Source organism: Engystomops pustulosus, chromosome 2 (genome assembly GCF_040894005.1).
Source record: "Engystomops pustulosus chromosome 2, aEngPut4.maternal, whole genome shotgun sequence".
Classification (NCBI taxonomy): Eukaryota; Metazoa; Chordata; class Amphibia; order Anura; family Leptodactylidae; genus Engystomops; species Engystomops pustulosus.
The window spans coordinates 105,661,111-105,678,458 of NC_092412.1; the positions used below are offsets into that span (position 1 = coordinate 105,661,111).

At 38.6% G+C, this 17,348-nt stretch overlaps 1 protein-coding gene across 1 annotated transcript in view; it reads left to right on the forward strand.

Annotated features, from left to right (window-relative positions):
• LOC140118241 (sodium/hydrogen exchanger 2-like) overlaps positions 1-10,396 on the forward strand; it is a 64,019-nt gene extending 53,623 nt beyond the window's left edge. The window contains exons 9-12 of the mRNA XM_072135883.1: positions 1,767-1,863; positions 2,244-2,378; positions 3,119-3,209; positions 7,322-10,396. Coding sequence (XP_071991984.1) covers positions 1,767-1,863; positions 2,244-2,378; positions 3,119-3,209; positions 7,322-7,671 — 673 coding nt within the window. The 3' untranslated portion in view covers positions 7,672-10,396. The remainder of the gene's footprint in view (positions 1-1,766; positions 1,864-2,243; positions 2,379-3,118; positions 3,210-7,321) is intronic.
• The last annotated feature ends 6,952 nt before the right edge of the window (positions 10,397-17,348 follow it).

Consider the following 17,348-nt stretch of genomic DNA (forward strand, 5'->3'; position numbering starts at 1 on the left):
ACTAAAGTTATGCATACAGGTTTTGTTGTGTTATAATACATTTCTTTTGTAAATTAAAACTTTGTTTACAGTAAAAAAAAATGTTGTTTCACCATCTTCTGACAATAATATCTTTTTGCACGGAGATGTGTAATTTTTTGCAAGACTAGCTGACATTTTCATTGATACCATTTTTAGGACTGTTCGACCTTTTGATCACTTTTTGCTACATTTTTTTATGTTGCAAAGTGGCGAAAAAGTTTCAGACATTTGGGTGCTAGTTTCCATTATGGGAATAACCATTATTATATTTTGATAGACCTGTCATTTTGGAGCACGGAGATATCTAACATGTTTATGATTTTACTTATTTATTTTTATATTAGTTCTAGGGAAAGGGAGGTGATTTAAACTTTTAGGTTTTTTTACATTTTTTTTTACTTATTTTTTACTCTTTTAGAAAAATTTTTTTACTATTTTTCAGACCCCCTAGGGTACTTTAATCCTAGGTTGTCTGATTGTTCTTACCATATACTGCCATATTACAGTATGGAAGTATATTTAGATTTTCCACATCATCTATTACACTGTGCAAATTGCTTATTGTAACAGATCTGCAGAAACGAGACAGCCTCAGGCCTTATAAAGACCCAAGGCTCTCATGGCAACAGATTACGGCGTCGATCGTGGGTGTTAGCAGTAGGTGTTTGCTGCAATATGCAGAGAACCCTGTGTCTCTATGAAGAGGACCCTCTTCATATTTTGTTAAAGCTCCATGACGTATATATACATCAGAAGTGTTGAGGGTAATGTTCTATAATCTTGGAGCAAATCCAGTATATCTTTAGCCTGTGTAGTCTGTACCAGCTATTATTCAGATTACATTAAGCCAAAATGTAGCCCATCTTTCTTTGTGACAAGTGCCTACTGTTTTCCTATTAGCCATGTTCCATTGTTGGATAAGTTGGAAAAGGTGTCCAGAAAGGTAAAAACACCAAATGCTTTAAAGCATACCTGTCACCAGCAATGTCATTTTTAGCTGGTGACAGGTTCCAATAGCCTATGCTATGCTGATTTTAAAAATGCCTTTGTCAGCATTCTGAATATTGGCACTACTTTATAAAACGTTACTTCACTTTACCTGGCTCCCTGCCAGAAGCATGTGTTGATGGTGGGGTAGCTGCAACCTGTGTGTGCCTATGTCAGTCTCCTCTCCACCAAACTCATGCAGCTCCCCCCTCCCCACTTTCTCTCATATACATTGAGCAGGCAGGGGAGCAATGGGGATGGGGTGGATTAGAGGAAAAATCTTTGAAAAGACTGAGACACGGGCACACACAGACAGCAGCTGCCCCACACCCCCACCCTGCTAGTGGCAGGAATCGAGATAATATGAAATACAGATTTTTATATTAGGGCAGTATTCACAATGCTTATAAATGCATTCTTGCATTGGTTATTGGAACCTGTCACCATCCTAAGTGACTTCCTGGTGGCAGGTTTGTCCTAAAGACAGATATTCTAAACATTTAGCTCAGTAAATCTGCCCAATGTCTCATTGGCCACAAGTAAATGGAAACATGTAAAGCAGGCAATAAGGTAATATTGTCTTTTATGTAATTAATGGACTGATTTGGCAAGCTCTGTGCAGCTATGTGTAATCTGTGTGCGCTATATAAAAAATTATTATTATTATTTTACATTTACTATTAGGATTAACGAAATCCATATAATCATTTTTATTTTCATCTTCTCATCAACCATTGATTTGTTTCCTCAAAAACCAGAACATATGAAAAAAATCGAGTAAAACCACTTTCACCAAGTGAAGTCAGTGAGATGCGAGATGTATTATCAAAGAACCTATATCAAATACGCCAGAGGGTAAGATGCTATACTTTGTTATCTTTACTGGTTCAACATTGAAAGGAACACTAAATATCTTAGAATACAGAGAAAGCTCCCTGGTGTATTTAGGTTTATAGGGGGGTGCCTAGTATTGTGGGCTGCATGAATAGTATGATCAAAAATACACAACAAAATTCATATAAGAACTCATTGTAAAATAATAAGGCCCATCTGGATTGGTCGGGCCTGTTATAGCTCCAGTATGAACAGAAACCATGACCTACAGTGGGACAGATCTTCTGAAACTGTATATGACACCAAATTTATTCTGTTGGTTTGTTATAATATAGAGTTCTTGTGCAACAATGTCTAATGTGACCAATGTACTAATGTAGTCTTTATCTCCATTGTGGCAGACACTTTCCTATAACAGACACAACCTCACAAGTGGGACCAATGAAAAACAAGCCAAAGAAATATTGATTCGTCGGAGGCACAGCATGAGGGAGAGTATAAAGAAGCATAATAGTCTTATCACAAGGAACAGAGCGGTACATTTCATGTGCTTTATGTATTTTCTTCAGTATATTAATAGAGAATATAGCTTATACTTTGGATGTGTATAGTGGGTAAGATATCAAACTTCTAGATTAGAATTTCAATGATACAAAAGTAATTTATTTAAACTCCTACAAGTATGTATAACATGGCTTAACTAGAGTCCTATGGGCAAAATTCTTAAAAGGTCTCATTAATGTAAGTCCACCTGAGGCCCAAACACCAATGGTGGTAAGAGATGAAAAGTGAAAAATAGCAAACTTTAGTGCAATAGGTGCCATAACTTGCAACATTTCTACACTATAAAAATAGGATAAAAGTATTAAGTAAATTTCCCCCTACAGTATTCTTAGTGATAGGATCTGACTGTGGGTTGGGTCGACCATCAATGAAGACATTATGTCATATTACAGAAAAATTAAACCTTAAGTGTTGGCAATTAAAGGCAATTTTGGGGAGTGTTCTCCAGCGTGAGACTCCAGATGCTCCTCCCTCCTGCAGGGCAGGATTATGACGGTGTGCTAGTAACACTCATCCTTTAATTTCAGTAGGATACTTTTTTGTAGGTACACTGAATGGAAGGAGATAAAAAATTATTCTAATTATATATTTACTGCATGAATACAGTCCTCGGAACAGACATGCTATTATGTTACAGAAAAATGTCACATTATTTGTATCAGAAGCTACACAATTTATTGAATTACATAAATGTGCATTTATTTTTATGCAGGCTACTACACACCACGCTCGATATTTATCTCTTCCTGGGCACACAAAGCTGTCTGAAGGACCACCAGGAAAGAATGCACCTTTTTTTAGAGGTAAGACACCTAAAGGTGGTTTCCCCCCTTTTACACCCAGCTGCCTCCTATTGATGTTTCCTGAGATCTGACTAAACATCGGTGTGAAGCTTATATATCTGTGTAATTTTCCCATGGGGAAAATACATACATTCAATAAGGCATCCTTGCTCTCCCCAGCTATACATCCTTCACACGGTAACATCAATTACTTTTCTGTTTACATTTTTACACCATGTTGGACACCCCTGTGATTATATATTGCTGCTAGGGTATTATCATATAACTTTGTGTTCTGACTGGTGGTTCTATGTTTTACAGTGTTTGCCGTGTGTCCATGTATATACAGTTATTTTGACACCTTTTGTTTGTGCATTATACACTACATTTTTGAATGCTGGGGGGTTTATGTGTTACACTACCCTCTCTTATAGGGTTTTTAATTGTTTTTAGGAGTCACATCTGTCTTAATAAACTTTGTCATTTTTTCACCCATATACATCTGCCTTTCTCTTTTTTCTCTTGTATTTTCATACTTATTTCAGATGTGGGTTTACCTCTATAGCAGTGATTTTCAACCTTTTTTGAGCCGCGGCACACTTTTTATACTTAGAAAATCCTGGGGCACACCACCAACCAAAATAGCACAAAATGACACTAAAACAGTCATATTATACATATAGTTAAATTTATTTTACTCACTCAGTGTGAAACCTGGGCCTGTTTCGATAAACACAAAAGGGATATCCTGGCAGGAATGGTGGAAAGACACGCACGAAGCTCTTCTCAGTTTCTCCCTGTTTTTAGTATATGGTGTTGATTATTTTGTGGCTTGTATACTTCAAAATAAAGGAGTACAATGAGAAGTACTATGGCCATGAGGCCAGAGTACAAGTGCCAGCTTATATACTCAGCATATGAGCTGGTACTTGTAGTACTCCAGCCTCATGACTATAGTATTTCTCATTGTTATATGCAGTATACTGCTGGAGTACTAAAAGTACCAGCTCATATGCTGAGTATTCTGCCAACAGTTCATATACTCAGGCAAAAGCTCATATAGTCAGCATTATTGGCGGGCATTACCTTGGCGGTGGGCAAATGCGAGAGTCTCTCCGCTCTCAGGATGATGCGATGGCCTCGGTGATGTCATTTTGTCGCGCGAGGTTCAAAGCTTGTGCATGTGTTATTGTACACGTCTCCTACATTGTAAGAAGCCGTGACTGCGCATCACTGCGCATTGCCAGGAAACAAAACATGGGGGGCACCATAGTTTTGGGAACTTTCCCCGCGGCACACCCGACCATGTGTCGCGGCACACTAGTGTGCCACGGCACACTGGTTGAAAATCACTGCTCTATAGTCATTACTATCACCCCAACCCAATTAATCTACATACATTCAATACATAACCACTTTTTTCCAAAAAAACGCCAGTCCATAAAGCTAAGCTGACGATTTATTTATTTTGCTCCAGTACATTAGTAATGAAAATACTGTAATATCAATAATTTATCAACAATAGCAAATGAAATATCATTAGTATGGGTTAGTCTCTATGCTGATATAGGTTTGTATACTGTACAGTACATATAGGCATAAAAAATGTGTAATGCAGACTTCCCAACAGCATCCATGCATTGTGACTCCTATCAAGAACAAGATGAAGAACATGTAATTTACTTTTGGTTGTTCGTTTTCAAATCAGCCATAGCTTTTAATGCAAAGACATAACGGATCTTTAAAGGAAACCAAAAGATAACACTAATAAACATATATATTAAAACTGATTATACAGCAGTTAATCTATACCTATGTGTCCCCCCCCCCATGCCTGTAGAGTTTCCCAGTCATTCATAAAGTTGACTCATCATCTTTGCAAATGACCCCATGTGTGTTGGATCATTTCCTTTGAGCTTTGTCTAGCATCTTCATGTTATTCCAACTAAGCAATGCCTCCTGCTTATTCCTCCCTCCCTCAGATATGAGGGAGACACTGGCTGTGTGTCACTCACTAAAGAGGAGAATTCCTGAGGGAGGGGTGAATAACGGAGCTTATTTTTCTTCAGCGAATCAGTCACATGTAGACAGCATCTTTCTCATTCCTGTGGTTTAGGTGAATGAGATAGCAGAGCTTATTATGCTGAAGAGAAAGCATGCCCCTTGTCAAACAGGAAGCTGGAGGCATAGCTGAGCTAGAAGAACATGAATATGAATAGATGGTCAACTTTACAAACAGACTGTAGATCTTTACAGGCATGGGGAAGGAACACTATAGGGATAGTTGTACTGCTTTGTAATAGCAGTTTTCAAATATATATTTAGTTAGTGTGGGTTAATTTAACTTATAGGCTCCTTTTAACCCTTTCAGGACCTCGCCCTTTTTTGTTTTTTCATTTTCATTTTTCACTCCCCATGATCAAAAATCTATAACTTTTTTATTTATACATGTACAGAGCTGTGTGAGGGCTTGCTTTCTGCGTAACAAATTGCACTTCATAGTGATGGTATTTATTATTCCATGCCGTATACTGGGAAGCAGGAAAAAAATTCCAAATGCAGTGAAATTGGTAAAAAAAAAACATTTGTGCCGTTTTCTTGTGGGCTTGGATCTTACGGCTTTCACTGTGCGCCCCAAATGACATGTTTACTTCATTCTTTGGGTTGGTACGATTACGGGGATAACAAATTTATATAAGTTTTATAATGTTTTCATACATTTAAAAAAATTAAAACCTCCTGTACAAAAATTTTTTGGTGGATTTTGCCATCTTCGGGCGCTAATAACTTTTTTATACTTTGCTGTATGGAGCTGTGGGTGGTGTTGTTTTTTGTGAATTTTCATGACATTTACAATGTTATCATTTTTAGGACTGTGCGACCTTTTGATCACTTTTTATAGAATTTAAATTTTTTTTTTAAATGGCAAAAAAGTGCCATTTTCGACTTTGGGGAGGGATTCTCCATTACGGGGTTAAACGCATTTAAAAACTGTTAGTATATTTTGATAGATCGGGCATTTTCGGATGTGCCGATACCTAATGTGTTTATGATTTGTACTGTTTATTTATATTTATATCAGTTCTAGGGAAAATGGGGTGTTTTTAGGTTTTTTTATTATAACTTTTTTTTTTAAACTTTTTTTTATTTTTATTTTTACTATTTTTCAGACTCCCTAGGGTACTTTAACCCTAGGTTCTCTGTACGATCCTATCATATACTGCCATACTACAATATGGCAGTATATGGGGATTTTCCTCCTCATACATTACCATGTGCTGATAGCACATTGTAATGAAAGGGTTAACCCAAAGTAGACTCAGGTCTTCGTGAGACCCGAGGCTACCATGGCGACAAATCGCCGCTCCCCGATGACGTCACGGGGAGCTACGATCCTTGGAAAGCAGCTTTGCCGCCGGCAGCCCGTGAGCCCTCTCCAATCACCCGCGGCCGACCCGTGCTATTACGTCACGGGTCGTGAAAGGGTTAAGAACCTGGGATACATTCTTTAGGGTAATAATACAATTTCCCTCTAAGCCAAAGTAGCTAGTTTGCAGAAATGAAAGCAATAGGGGTGTTTATCCATCTAACTTATTTAGTGTCTATTCCATACATCCTGGTATACTCACCCCTCTATGCTGTATGTCAGGAACTATAACTATAAGGGATATAGACATCCCCCTTGTCACATAAACAGTTTTCCATGCTCAACACAGAATGTTATCCATTCCCAAAACTATTTTTTAAAGAATACTCGTGCCCCCTTCATAGCACAGCTTGCTCTCCATTGCCTCATCCTTTCACATACTGTTCCTTATAGTCCTCTCTCTTGCATTTTACCTTTTCTAAAACAGACTACCCTATTTTACTGATAGCTGTCCTGTTCTCTTTATAATCAGACATAGTGATTCAGGATTGCCACTCCTGACAGAGTGTAGGGAATCGGTTAGACTCCATTCTGGATGGTTAGAGATACCTTCTCGCTATCATCATTGTGCTGCTTTTTGGGAACAGTTGCCATATTATGTAACTAAAGATCTAGTTTGTTTTTATTGTACATTACCTGTTATATGATAAACATGTAATATGTAACAGTGAAAAAAACTTGTATTTTTGATTTTGTGTCTACACAGTGGGTGATGATGACTCAGATGGTGGTAACTCCAGTCAAGAGTTAAATTTTTATCCCAGAGCAGCTGATATCTTGCGAAACGACAGGGTAAGACGTGCTCCTCGTAACAGCAAACTTGAATGGACAGATGAAAAGCAAACTAGTAAAGCTGAGGACTACAACAAAGCCATCGGAGCAGTACGGGAGCCACTCATACCCAAGCCAAGGTTTGGGACATTAAGAGAGGACATTGGTCCAAATGAAGAAAGCGTGGCGCCAGTTGCTCCACCACGAGTTAGACGAAGCTCTGAACATGACAGCCAAAAACAGAGATATAGAGAGAATAGACCTCATCCTCAAACACCAAAGTAGAGAAAACCTAGGCAGAGTTATGAATGTTTTAAAAATTTAGATATATTTTAACTTGGTCAATTCATTCAACTGGATGGCAGGATATCATATATTTTCCAACTTTTCTACTTCCAGTTACAACTGATGTCTTTCCTATAGACTGGCTTATTGTTTTGACCTTTGCTAAAACATTTGATAAAATGTTTACACAGGTGTCATGTTCATGCAATGTTTATGTAAAGTTGTAAGAAACCAGGACCAAGACATCTGGTGGCATGTTCATTTGTATGTATGAGTCATATTAGGAATGCCATATTGCACTGATTTTCTTCTTTACTTGCCAGGAATCTGCAGGTAGGAAAGTTGTTATAGTTTAATGAGACTGATATTTTTTGTTTATGCACAAAGGTATATTACAGTCTGGGCATTTCCATTTCATTTAATTCATCTACCATGTACATACATTTCTTCAGTTGTAGGTTATTAAAAAGTACATGTGTTTCAAGATAACTTTCCGTAAATCTAGCCATTAGAACTGGAGGACAGTGGTCCTTGGGTACAGCCAAGGGCGTTATTTGAGGGGGTGCAGAGGGTGTGGTCACAAGAGCCCTAGAGACTAGAAGACTATATCAGAATAGTATATCACAGAGTCTTGTTGGGGGCCTGGTACAGAGTCTTGTTGGGAGCCCATCAGCTTCAAGTTACTCCACTAGGTACAACCACAGCTGTACTTTGGAAGCGGTGGCCAAGCATGCGCTATTGAGCCCTGCCTGACCACCCATTCATTCTTACTGGACAGCTGTGGGACATGCAGTATCACCCGGCCATGGAATTTGTTTCTTTGTGCAATCACTTCAGCAGCGCTGGTTGTAATCAGGGACAGCTATCTTGTTTCTTCTGGGTCATATGACTTTTTTATGGGAAATTATCTTCACACAAATTTTTAAAATTTTTTTAATAACATCTAATCAAAGAAATGTATGTATATGGAAGAGGAATTAAATTAGTTGTAAATGCCTAGACGAGAATACCCCTTTAATGTCGCAGAAAAATGTAGACATCTATCTACCGATTTCTACTTAATAGACAATCCTTAGATGTAAGGTTGACATCCTTTCTCTAAAAAGTTGAATTCCTTTCTCTAAATGCCATAAGCACTGAAATAAAGAGGTATTCCCCCTATGTAATGCTACATCCCACTACTTACATATCATTATGGTTAATGAAAGTCTACCATATATATGACCCTAAGATTGCTGGCCCTCTTTTTTTTCCTGAAGAGCTGCGCGCCGAAGATTACATGGTAGGCGGAGGAACGAGGCTACTGGGGCGTGGAGTAGCCGTGACTACTCCGGCTACTCCACGCCCCCGTAGCCGCTTAAAATAATTTACATACAGACTTATTAAAGTTTACCAAAGTATAGCCGGGACATGAGGATTAGCCCAAAAAAGGGCTATCCTCATGTCCCATTCATCCACCTACCACCCGTTCTACCTTTATAGGTAGAATCGTGGTGGTAGGTCCCTTTTAATAATACTTGAACCTCACCTAACTTGTTAAAAACTCTATTTTAGTAATATGTAAATTAACTGCAGAGGCTACTAGCTAGTACACACCCCGTAGCCTCTGCAATTAATTTACAGATTACTAAAATACAGATTTTAACTTTACCAGATCTACTTATGATGGTAGATTCATTATGGTAGGTTTCCTTTTATTAGGAATAAATGACATAAATAATACATTTACTATAAAAGAAGGAAGATCCCTTTAAAAGGCATTGTCTAGGCGGCCAACTATTGGCTGGTTCCTGTGGTAATCTTATAATATTGTGCTCTATTGTATTGACCAGATCCATAATATAACAGAGGCAAATGGATCCTGATGGACTCCATTGAGTATAATAAGGTCTGTTGGGATTCTGTTGTGTATGTAGGTTTTTATGTCCACTTTTGAATCTATGGTGGAGGCTAACTAAATATGACACACATGTGAACACATCCCGATTCTGTAACTCCATGAGAGGATTTATCAAGACTATTACTGGAATACAGGCCTCAATAAGAATCACGATTCCTTGCACAAATGACACGTGAATTGTGATTTTTTTTTTCCCCTTACACCACCTCCACACCAAGCGGACAGGGAGAGGCACAGAGTGAGCTACGTTAGCACATTAGCTATAGCCTGCACCAATTCCGGCCACAGATTATAGCACAATTCTGTGCCAAGCAGTATATCCAGCCTGGCACATGACCCGCCAGTGCTTGCTGAATTTCCTGCCAAATATGCATTTTTACTATGTAAATTATATCTATATACAATTCTGAAACTGTGTACATACTGTATGCAGTGCACCCTTTCTCATATCCTATTGTTGAAATTGATAATTTCCTAGACTGGTCAGTAGTTTCTACAAAGGGAATCTGTAAACTTTCTTCAGTTAGGTATTCCATGATCACACACCTGAAGGATCTGAGAGATCAGCCACTATACTGTGTACCGTAATCTACACATTACGTTTCTTGTTATGTCTAAAGTTTCCGCTGGTCTCATGCACTTATTGGTTTGTAAAACTGTTGTTTATACCTTTAAAGATTTAACAAAAAAGAAAATTGATGAATGTTTTAATATATACCTTCATTTTAGTTATTTATTACAGTGCAACTCTGGAAACCTTTTTCCGGTTAAGTAAACTGATGATGAAATGCTACAATTTCTGTATTTTCTATAATAAACAAGACCTGGAAGGCTTGCTTGTCTTTTTATTACCATAAAGGGATTATCCATGGAGTGGAAAAAGAAGTAATACATATTATGATTGGAGGAAATTCTGAACTGTGTATACATTATTTTTGTATTCTATCCACCATGTTATATGACTATGTTGTCCACGTTCTGTTTGTAAAATTGGTGCAGTTTTTGTCACATATTTGTCCATGAACTTGGTACTGCCTATGTGCAGTATCAGTACAGTATCGGTCCATGAATCTATGCAATGTCCTGTTCCATGGACTGACCCCGGTGCAGAGAATGGGACTCTAATCATAATGATATACATATGTTACCGCGGAACAGTAGTGCAATACTCTAATCTTGATAACATAATCTCATATATTTTTTTTTATGTATATCTATGAGTCCCATCCTGTGCACTGTAGTCATTCTAGGGAACTGAATAGTCTATGAATAACAGATGGACCACGGTCATCTGTTACTGCCCTATGTTTGATTATTCTCTTGGAATGGAAGAGATTTCTACACCATAAATGTTACTTACATCAGTGTTAATCTCCTCTGCACTGGTAACGGAAGAACCCAATTTATTAAGCTACATAATAGTTGCCTCTTTTGTCCTCTATGTGGGAGTGACTCACAAGTACCAATTTCTTATTACAGTGAATTTGTTAGGAATTTGAAATCCCATTTATATTTTAGAACAAAATGTTTGCCTCTTTTCCTAGTTTGCCTTTTTGAATGTGAGCAGGTGGCAGACTGGTTCAGCACATGACCAGGACAGCTTTTTTTGATAGTTCAAGCAATATACACTGCTCAAAAAATAAATGGAACACTCAAATAACACATCCTAGATCTAAATTAATGTTCTGTACAAAGTTGAATGTGCCAACAACAAAAATCCCCCCAAAAAATCATCAATCGAAATCAAATTTATTAACCAATGGAGGCCTGGATTTGGAGTCATCCACAAATTTAAAGTGGAAAAACACACTACATGCTGATCCAACGTTGATGTAATGTCCATAAAACAAGTCAAATTTAGGGTTAAGTGTGGCATACATGTGCCGACATGAACTCCCTACAACGCCTGGGCATGCTCCTGATGAGGTTGCAGATGGTTTCCTGAAGACATCTCCTCCCAGACCTGGACTAAGGCATTCACCAAGTCCTGGAAGTCTGTGGTGCAACGTTACATTGGTTGATGGAGCAAGACATGAGCTCAATAGGATTCAGGTGTGGGGAACGAGCAGGCCAGTCCATAGCTTTAATGTCTTCATCTTACAGGAGCTGCTGACACACTCCAGCCATATGAGGTCTAGTATTGTCCTGTGTTAGGAGGAACCCAGGGCCAACTGCACCAGCATATTATTTCACAAGGGCTCTGAGGATCTAATCTTTGTACCTAATGACAGTCAGGCTACCTCTGGTGAGTCCATGGAGGGCTTGTGTTTCGAAACTTCAGACATTTGGGTGCCATTTTCAGCTACAGGTTCACCACCTGAAATAATTGTTTTTATATTTTGAGAAATCTGACATTTTGAGACATGGTGATACCTACCCCTGGGATACTTTAACCCTAGGGGGTCTGATTATTCATACACTATACCGCAAAACAACTGTATTGCAGAATATTGTGAATTCTTGCTTTGGTATTACCATCTGTCTCTGGCAAACTATAATAAAGTATGCCTTATGACAGCTTTGGGAGCCCAGCTGTCATGGCAATTGACTGGCGCCCTCTGCAGACATCATGGAGATACCTACAGGCATCTACCACATATGGAGAGGGCTTGTATGTAGTCATACAGCAGTAAGGAGGTGGTTAACAGAGCTCCTAATAAAATTATAGTTCTAACCATGGTGCTAAGATCTAGCCAGCAGTGTAAGGCCCCTTTCACACTGATGCTTTGGGGCACCTATATATCTGGCTGCAAATATACATAAACGCCTGTGGCACCAGGTCGCTGTATGGTGACCACACATGTATGTCATCGTTGGAGTGCAAAAAGCAAGTGCTTACTTTTCTTGTGTTTGCAGCTGGGTGCCATGCCTCGCTACAGAGAGGGGAGGTACAGTGCTCATCCCTCTGCCTCTACAGAAAACGGCTGTATGCTCAAGCATATGTCTGTGTGAAAGGGGCCTTAATGGTTTAATAAACAGGAAATCTAATGGAAAGTATTCTATCTAAAGAGAAACTGATTATGTGATCACAGGGTCATTCTGACGAAAGATTGTTGGTGTACATAAAGTACCCTCAGTAATGTAACTCTACTTCCCTAGTAACTAGCTCTCTTCTCCAGTGATCAGCGGGTGGCTGATTATCTATATGTTTGTCTTTTGTTTTTTTTATAAAGGAAACTTTCTTGTGTCATTGCAGTAATGTTATAAAGTTAAGAAAACTACTATAATGAGGTGTTGTATCACCATCTAGTGGTAGAATTGGAAAATGCATGAACTATCAGGAGTTAAGGTTTAGCTCCTCTTTTTTTTTAGCTCCTTTGTTTTTTTTACTCCCCTCCTTCCACAAGCCATAACTTTTTGATACTTTTTGTGTACAAAGTTATAGAAAAGCTTGTTATCTGCAGGACAAATTGTGTTTTCTAGTAGCAGTATTGAATATTCTGTGCCTTGTTCTGGGAAGTTGAAAAAAAAAATTCAAAATGTGGCAAATTCAGTTGCGCTACTTTCTGATGTGCTTTATTTTTACAGCTTTCACTTCATGATCCAGAATACACATCCACTTTATTATTTGGGTCAGTACGATCAGGAAGATACCAAATTTATATAGTTTTAAAAATGAAAAACATTTGCATTTTTTGTTGCCAAATTCTGAGACCCGTAACTTTTTTTTATACTTTGATGTACGGAAGTGGGCAATCTTTGCGGGAATAGATGATATTTTCATTGATAACATTTAGACAACTATGTGACCTTTGGATAACATTTTATTTCAGTGTTTATGGGAAGCAAAATGCCTCCTAAAATGTCTGATCTCACGTGTTTATAATTTTTTTGTTCATTTTTACACGTGTTCTAGAAAAAGGGGGGTGAATTGTTCATATTTCTAATGGTCGAACCTAACAGGTTAACTACCGCAATAAGTGTCAGGATCAACTGTGACAATTACTTGTAGGTAACAGCCGTGTAACACAGCTGACAGCTGCTTGCATATGGAGATGCCTCAGTTTCACACTATGAACATATATTGAAGCAGACAGCTAAACCAATAGCGTAGAAACCTTCCCAGGTCGCTGTAGTTTCTGCTCTCACTTCAGTAAGCCAGGACAGACAATACACCATGGATGTGTCCAACAGCTGGGTGCTGCTTTCTTATGCTAGGTCAATACTAGATATAGCCTGGGAAACACATCTAATGACATTTCTTGTAATCATGGGGAATAGGACCAGTGCTAGGATATAGGCCCTGGAGATCCGTGTAACCATGACTTTGTGTGTGTAGTAAGTAGCAGCAGGACTGTGAAAAGTGAACTTTTAATCCATGTTTACAGATCCTTCAAACTGGTCCAAAGCCCTTCACATCTGCTCTGAGTGACTGCTGTAAGTACCCAACCAAAATCCTGATACAGATCCAACATGCACCATAGGAGAGGGGCTGAGGAGGAGCACGGCACAGACACCAGAAAGCTCTATGGGCTTAAAGTCCCACGTAGAGTCCTTGGAAGAGCTGCAGACCTGGATTATACCTTCAGTTTTCATAGTCATGTCACTACTAACAACAAAAAGGTATGGTTACACAGATCTCCAGGGCTTATACTGAACAATGTCTGCAGCTTTGTAAGGTCAAAACAGCTGACAGGTCCCCTTAAAGATTCTCTTTTTTTTGTGTACGGTCAATAGCACTGTAGCTCAGTCCAATTCATTGTCAAAGGTAAAATTATCTGCAAATCACACTACATGCTCTTTATTTATGAGCAAGGCTACTTTTTTCAGAAATCCCAGCTTCCTGACATGATAAACCATACTTCTAATGCCAATCACCCCTCTGAGACCTTTTAACCGTGTTTGAGGCTTTCATTGGAATAGATCATGTTATCAGACCAGATATGAAAGCTCTAAACTCATGTACTAACACTTGATGTCAACAAAAGAGATTACACAGAGACCCTTAGCTGTACTAAAGTACTTTATTCTGGAGAACATATAAGAAATAGACATAAAATAATTTATGTAAACCCTAAAAATATTGTTGCTTTTAGATTATTCTAACATTTCATAATGGCAATCTCATAATACCATGGAAACAATGAAAATACAGCAGATGAGTGATAAAACCATTACTTGGAGGTGTTGTAGCACCATCTAGTGGAATATTTAGAAAATACCATTTATAAATCAGAAATGTTTTTTCTAATGTTATACCTCATATGCCACTTATTATATTGGTTATTATTGTATAATTAAGATTGGATGGCATAAATATGTGATTGTGGATTGTGTTGCCACTTGATGATAATGGTGTTACAGACCCAGACTTGCCTTTTGTTCATGTTTAGTCTTGTATTAGAGCTCCGTCCCTTTTTTGCACATGACACTACACAGTCCTTATTTATGATGGAGGATTCCCCTTTCAGAGGTTGCAGCCGTCTTCTTACATGGAAAGTTATGCCATCAATGCGCCCTAGACCTTAGACCTCCAAAACTGAAATATTATTCTAATTTCAAGTGACAAGTAATAAACTTGCTCCATAAACACCGGTAAGTAAATCACAGTCCCTGCTTACACATCTTTGAACTTCTCTATTCACTTCTATGAGGATCCATCTCTGAAGTCCCACACCAGTGGATCTCGTGCAGATCCTGAGCACTCATCTATATGCAGCGCAGTACAGAATTGTTGGTTGTCTTTAGTGGTACATCCCCCCATTTCTGCTACCTTAACCACAGGCAGAATTAAATACTTACATCCTTCCACACTATCAAGCTGTGTTGTTCTCAAAACTAGAAAACCTAGTTTGAGTAAGAGGAGAGGAGTGGCTCGTCTTTTCCTATCTGTAAAAAAAAAAAAAAAAAAAAAAAACTTGTGCCTGAGATTTCTATTCAGTGTATGCAGCTCCTAAATGAAGCCTGCTTGTTGACAAATCACTGTTGTTGAAATGCAAATTTCATTACAGGGGTTTTCGAACTTTAACGCTGTATGAGGCTTGGACAGGAGATGGGTAGGCGTGCCTTGCTGCCGAAAGTTGTCAGAGCGGAGGCGTGTCCTTGTAAACAAACAGGGGTTCGTCTTCGACGGACTGCGGCGTGGGAGACCAGTACAGGTTTTTTTTTTTTTTTTATTTTTAAAACAACCCTCCCCAGCCCACCTGCAGAGTTTTTATTAAAGTCGGACAACCCCTTTAAGGTCTCATGATCTCGGCTATGTTATGGTTCTGGTCATTCTCACAGTTTTAAGGCAATGCCCTCTAGGCTGTAATTCATAAATTCATTGAGGAAAAAATGTGGCATACTCTGAAGTATGGAGGATTAAAGAGCAATTTTCGATTCTGCTTATTCTCCGATTGCATATACAGTCTCTATGGTTATTTAGATTTTGTTTTGTTGGGTATTTTGGCATAAAAAAGGCTCATTTAGGTTTTTGGGGCCTTCTACTTCTAAAAAGTAGCATAGGACTATTTCCAGCACTTAATTATTCTGGCTTAAACATAGAAGTACTGCTAGTGCAATACCGTGTAAAACCATTTACATGATTTGCGACTTTTTAAAAAATTGGACATAGGGGGAGATCTATCAGAAGTGTGAGAGCAGAACTGTGCTAGTTGTCCATGGCTAAGGATAAATACCCCCATACACTGTATGGTGACACACAAAGGGGGTTATTTATCATTAGGTCGGCTCCTTTGGACAGTTCTATGGGGGAGAATTATCTGATCTCTGATGCATGTTTTTGGTGGCATTTCAGTGACTTTTTTGGACGCATTGGAATATTTGCGCAATTTTGTGCACCTTTTTCTAGCAGTTCCCCGGAGATTGCGCCTTATTTAACATTGAGAGGCACCTAAAAGGGCTAAAATAACTGTGCAAAAACACTCTGGTCCTAACCATGCATAGAAAAGACTATGGTACAAGTTGTGCCTAAGAAGTCTCAAAGAAAAATGATCTGACAAAGAACAGAGACTATGAAGAAAATGAGGGGCAAAAAAAGCGGCAAGAAAAAGGGAACAAATCACAGAGAAACAAACTAAAATGTTATAAATGACACCTTTTGTCTTTGGAGCTCCACTGCCCATCAGTGGCTTTGGACCCTTAATAATTTTTCTTATGCTCGAATTGCTGTCTGGGATTTTATTTTCAAAAACAGTCATAAAAAAAAAGAGGCAAAATACATAAAAAGTCCCAGCATGCACGCCAGCAGGAGAAAGAGTGGCTAATCAACTTTTTATGGGACTTTTTGAACAAGTTCCAATTCATGATTAGGCGGTTCACTTTAAGTGTTTTGCTTCACTTCATCGGTATAGAGTACTGTAGTATGCTATACTACTCCAAAACAAGCCCATTGTACAGTATATACACATAACCATGACTAAAAGGTCAGGTGTATGACAAAGGTATCTTCTTGAGAAACAAACCAAGAATTGCCATAAAACAGCTTATGTAGCCTTTGATCATGACATGCACTATGCAATATAGCACCTTATGTATCCAACCAGAACTTTAATCTCTAGGAGTAAAGCTTAGCATCTCACTCTCCCAGAGGTGCAAGTGCAAATCCATCTGCTAGATGCATGAATTTTCACCCTCTCAACCATTATTAGGAAAAATCGCAAATGACCACATCAACATTCCAAGCTGTAGAGGGGTCAATACACTAGTGGGGATGTATCACCACGTTGTATGGCTTCTTGTACTACTTTTTAAAACTTGTTTTGTTGTGGACAGTGGGAATACATCAGGTAGGGGGAGTTGCTATGGGAGCACTTAGTCTTACAGCCTGCGACAC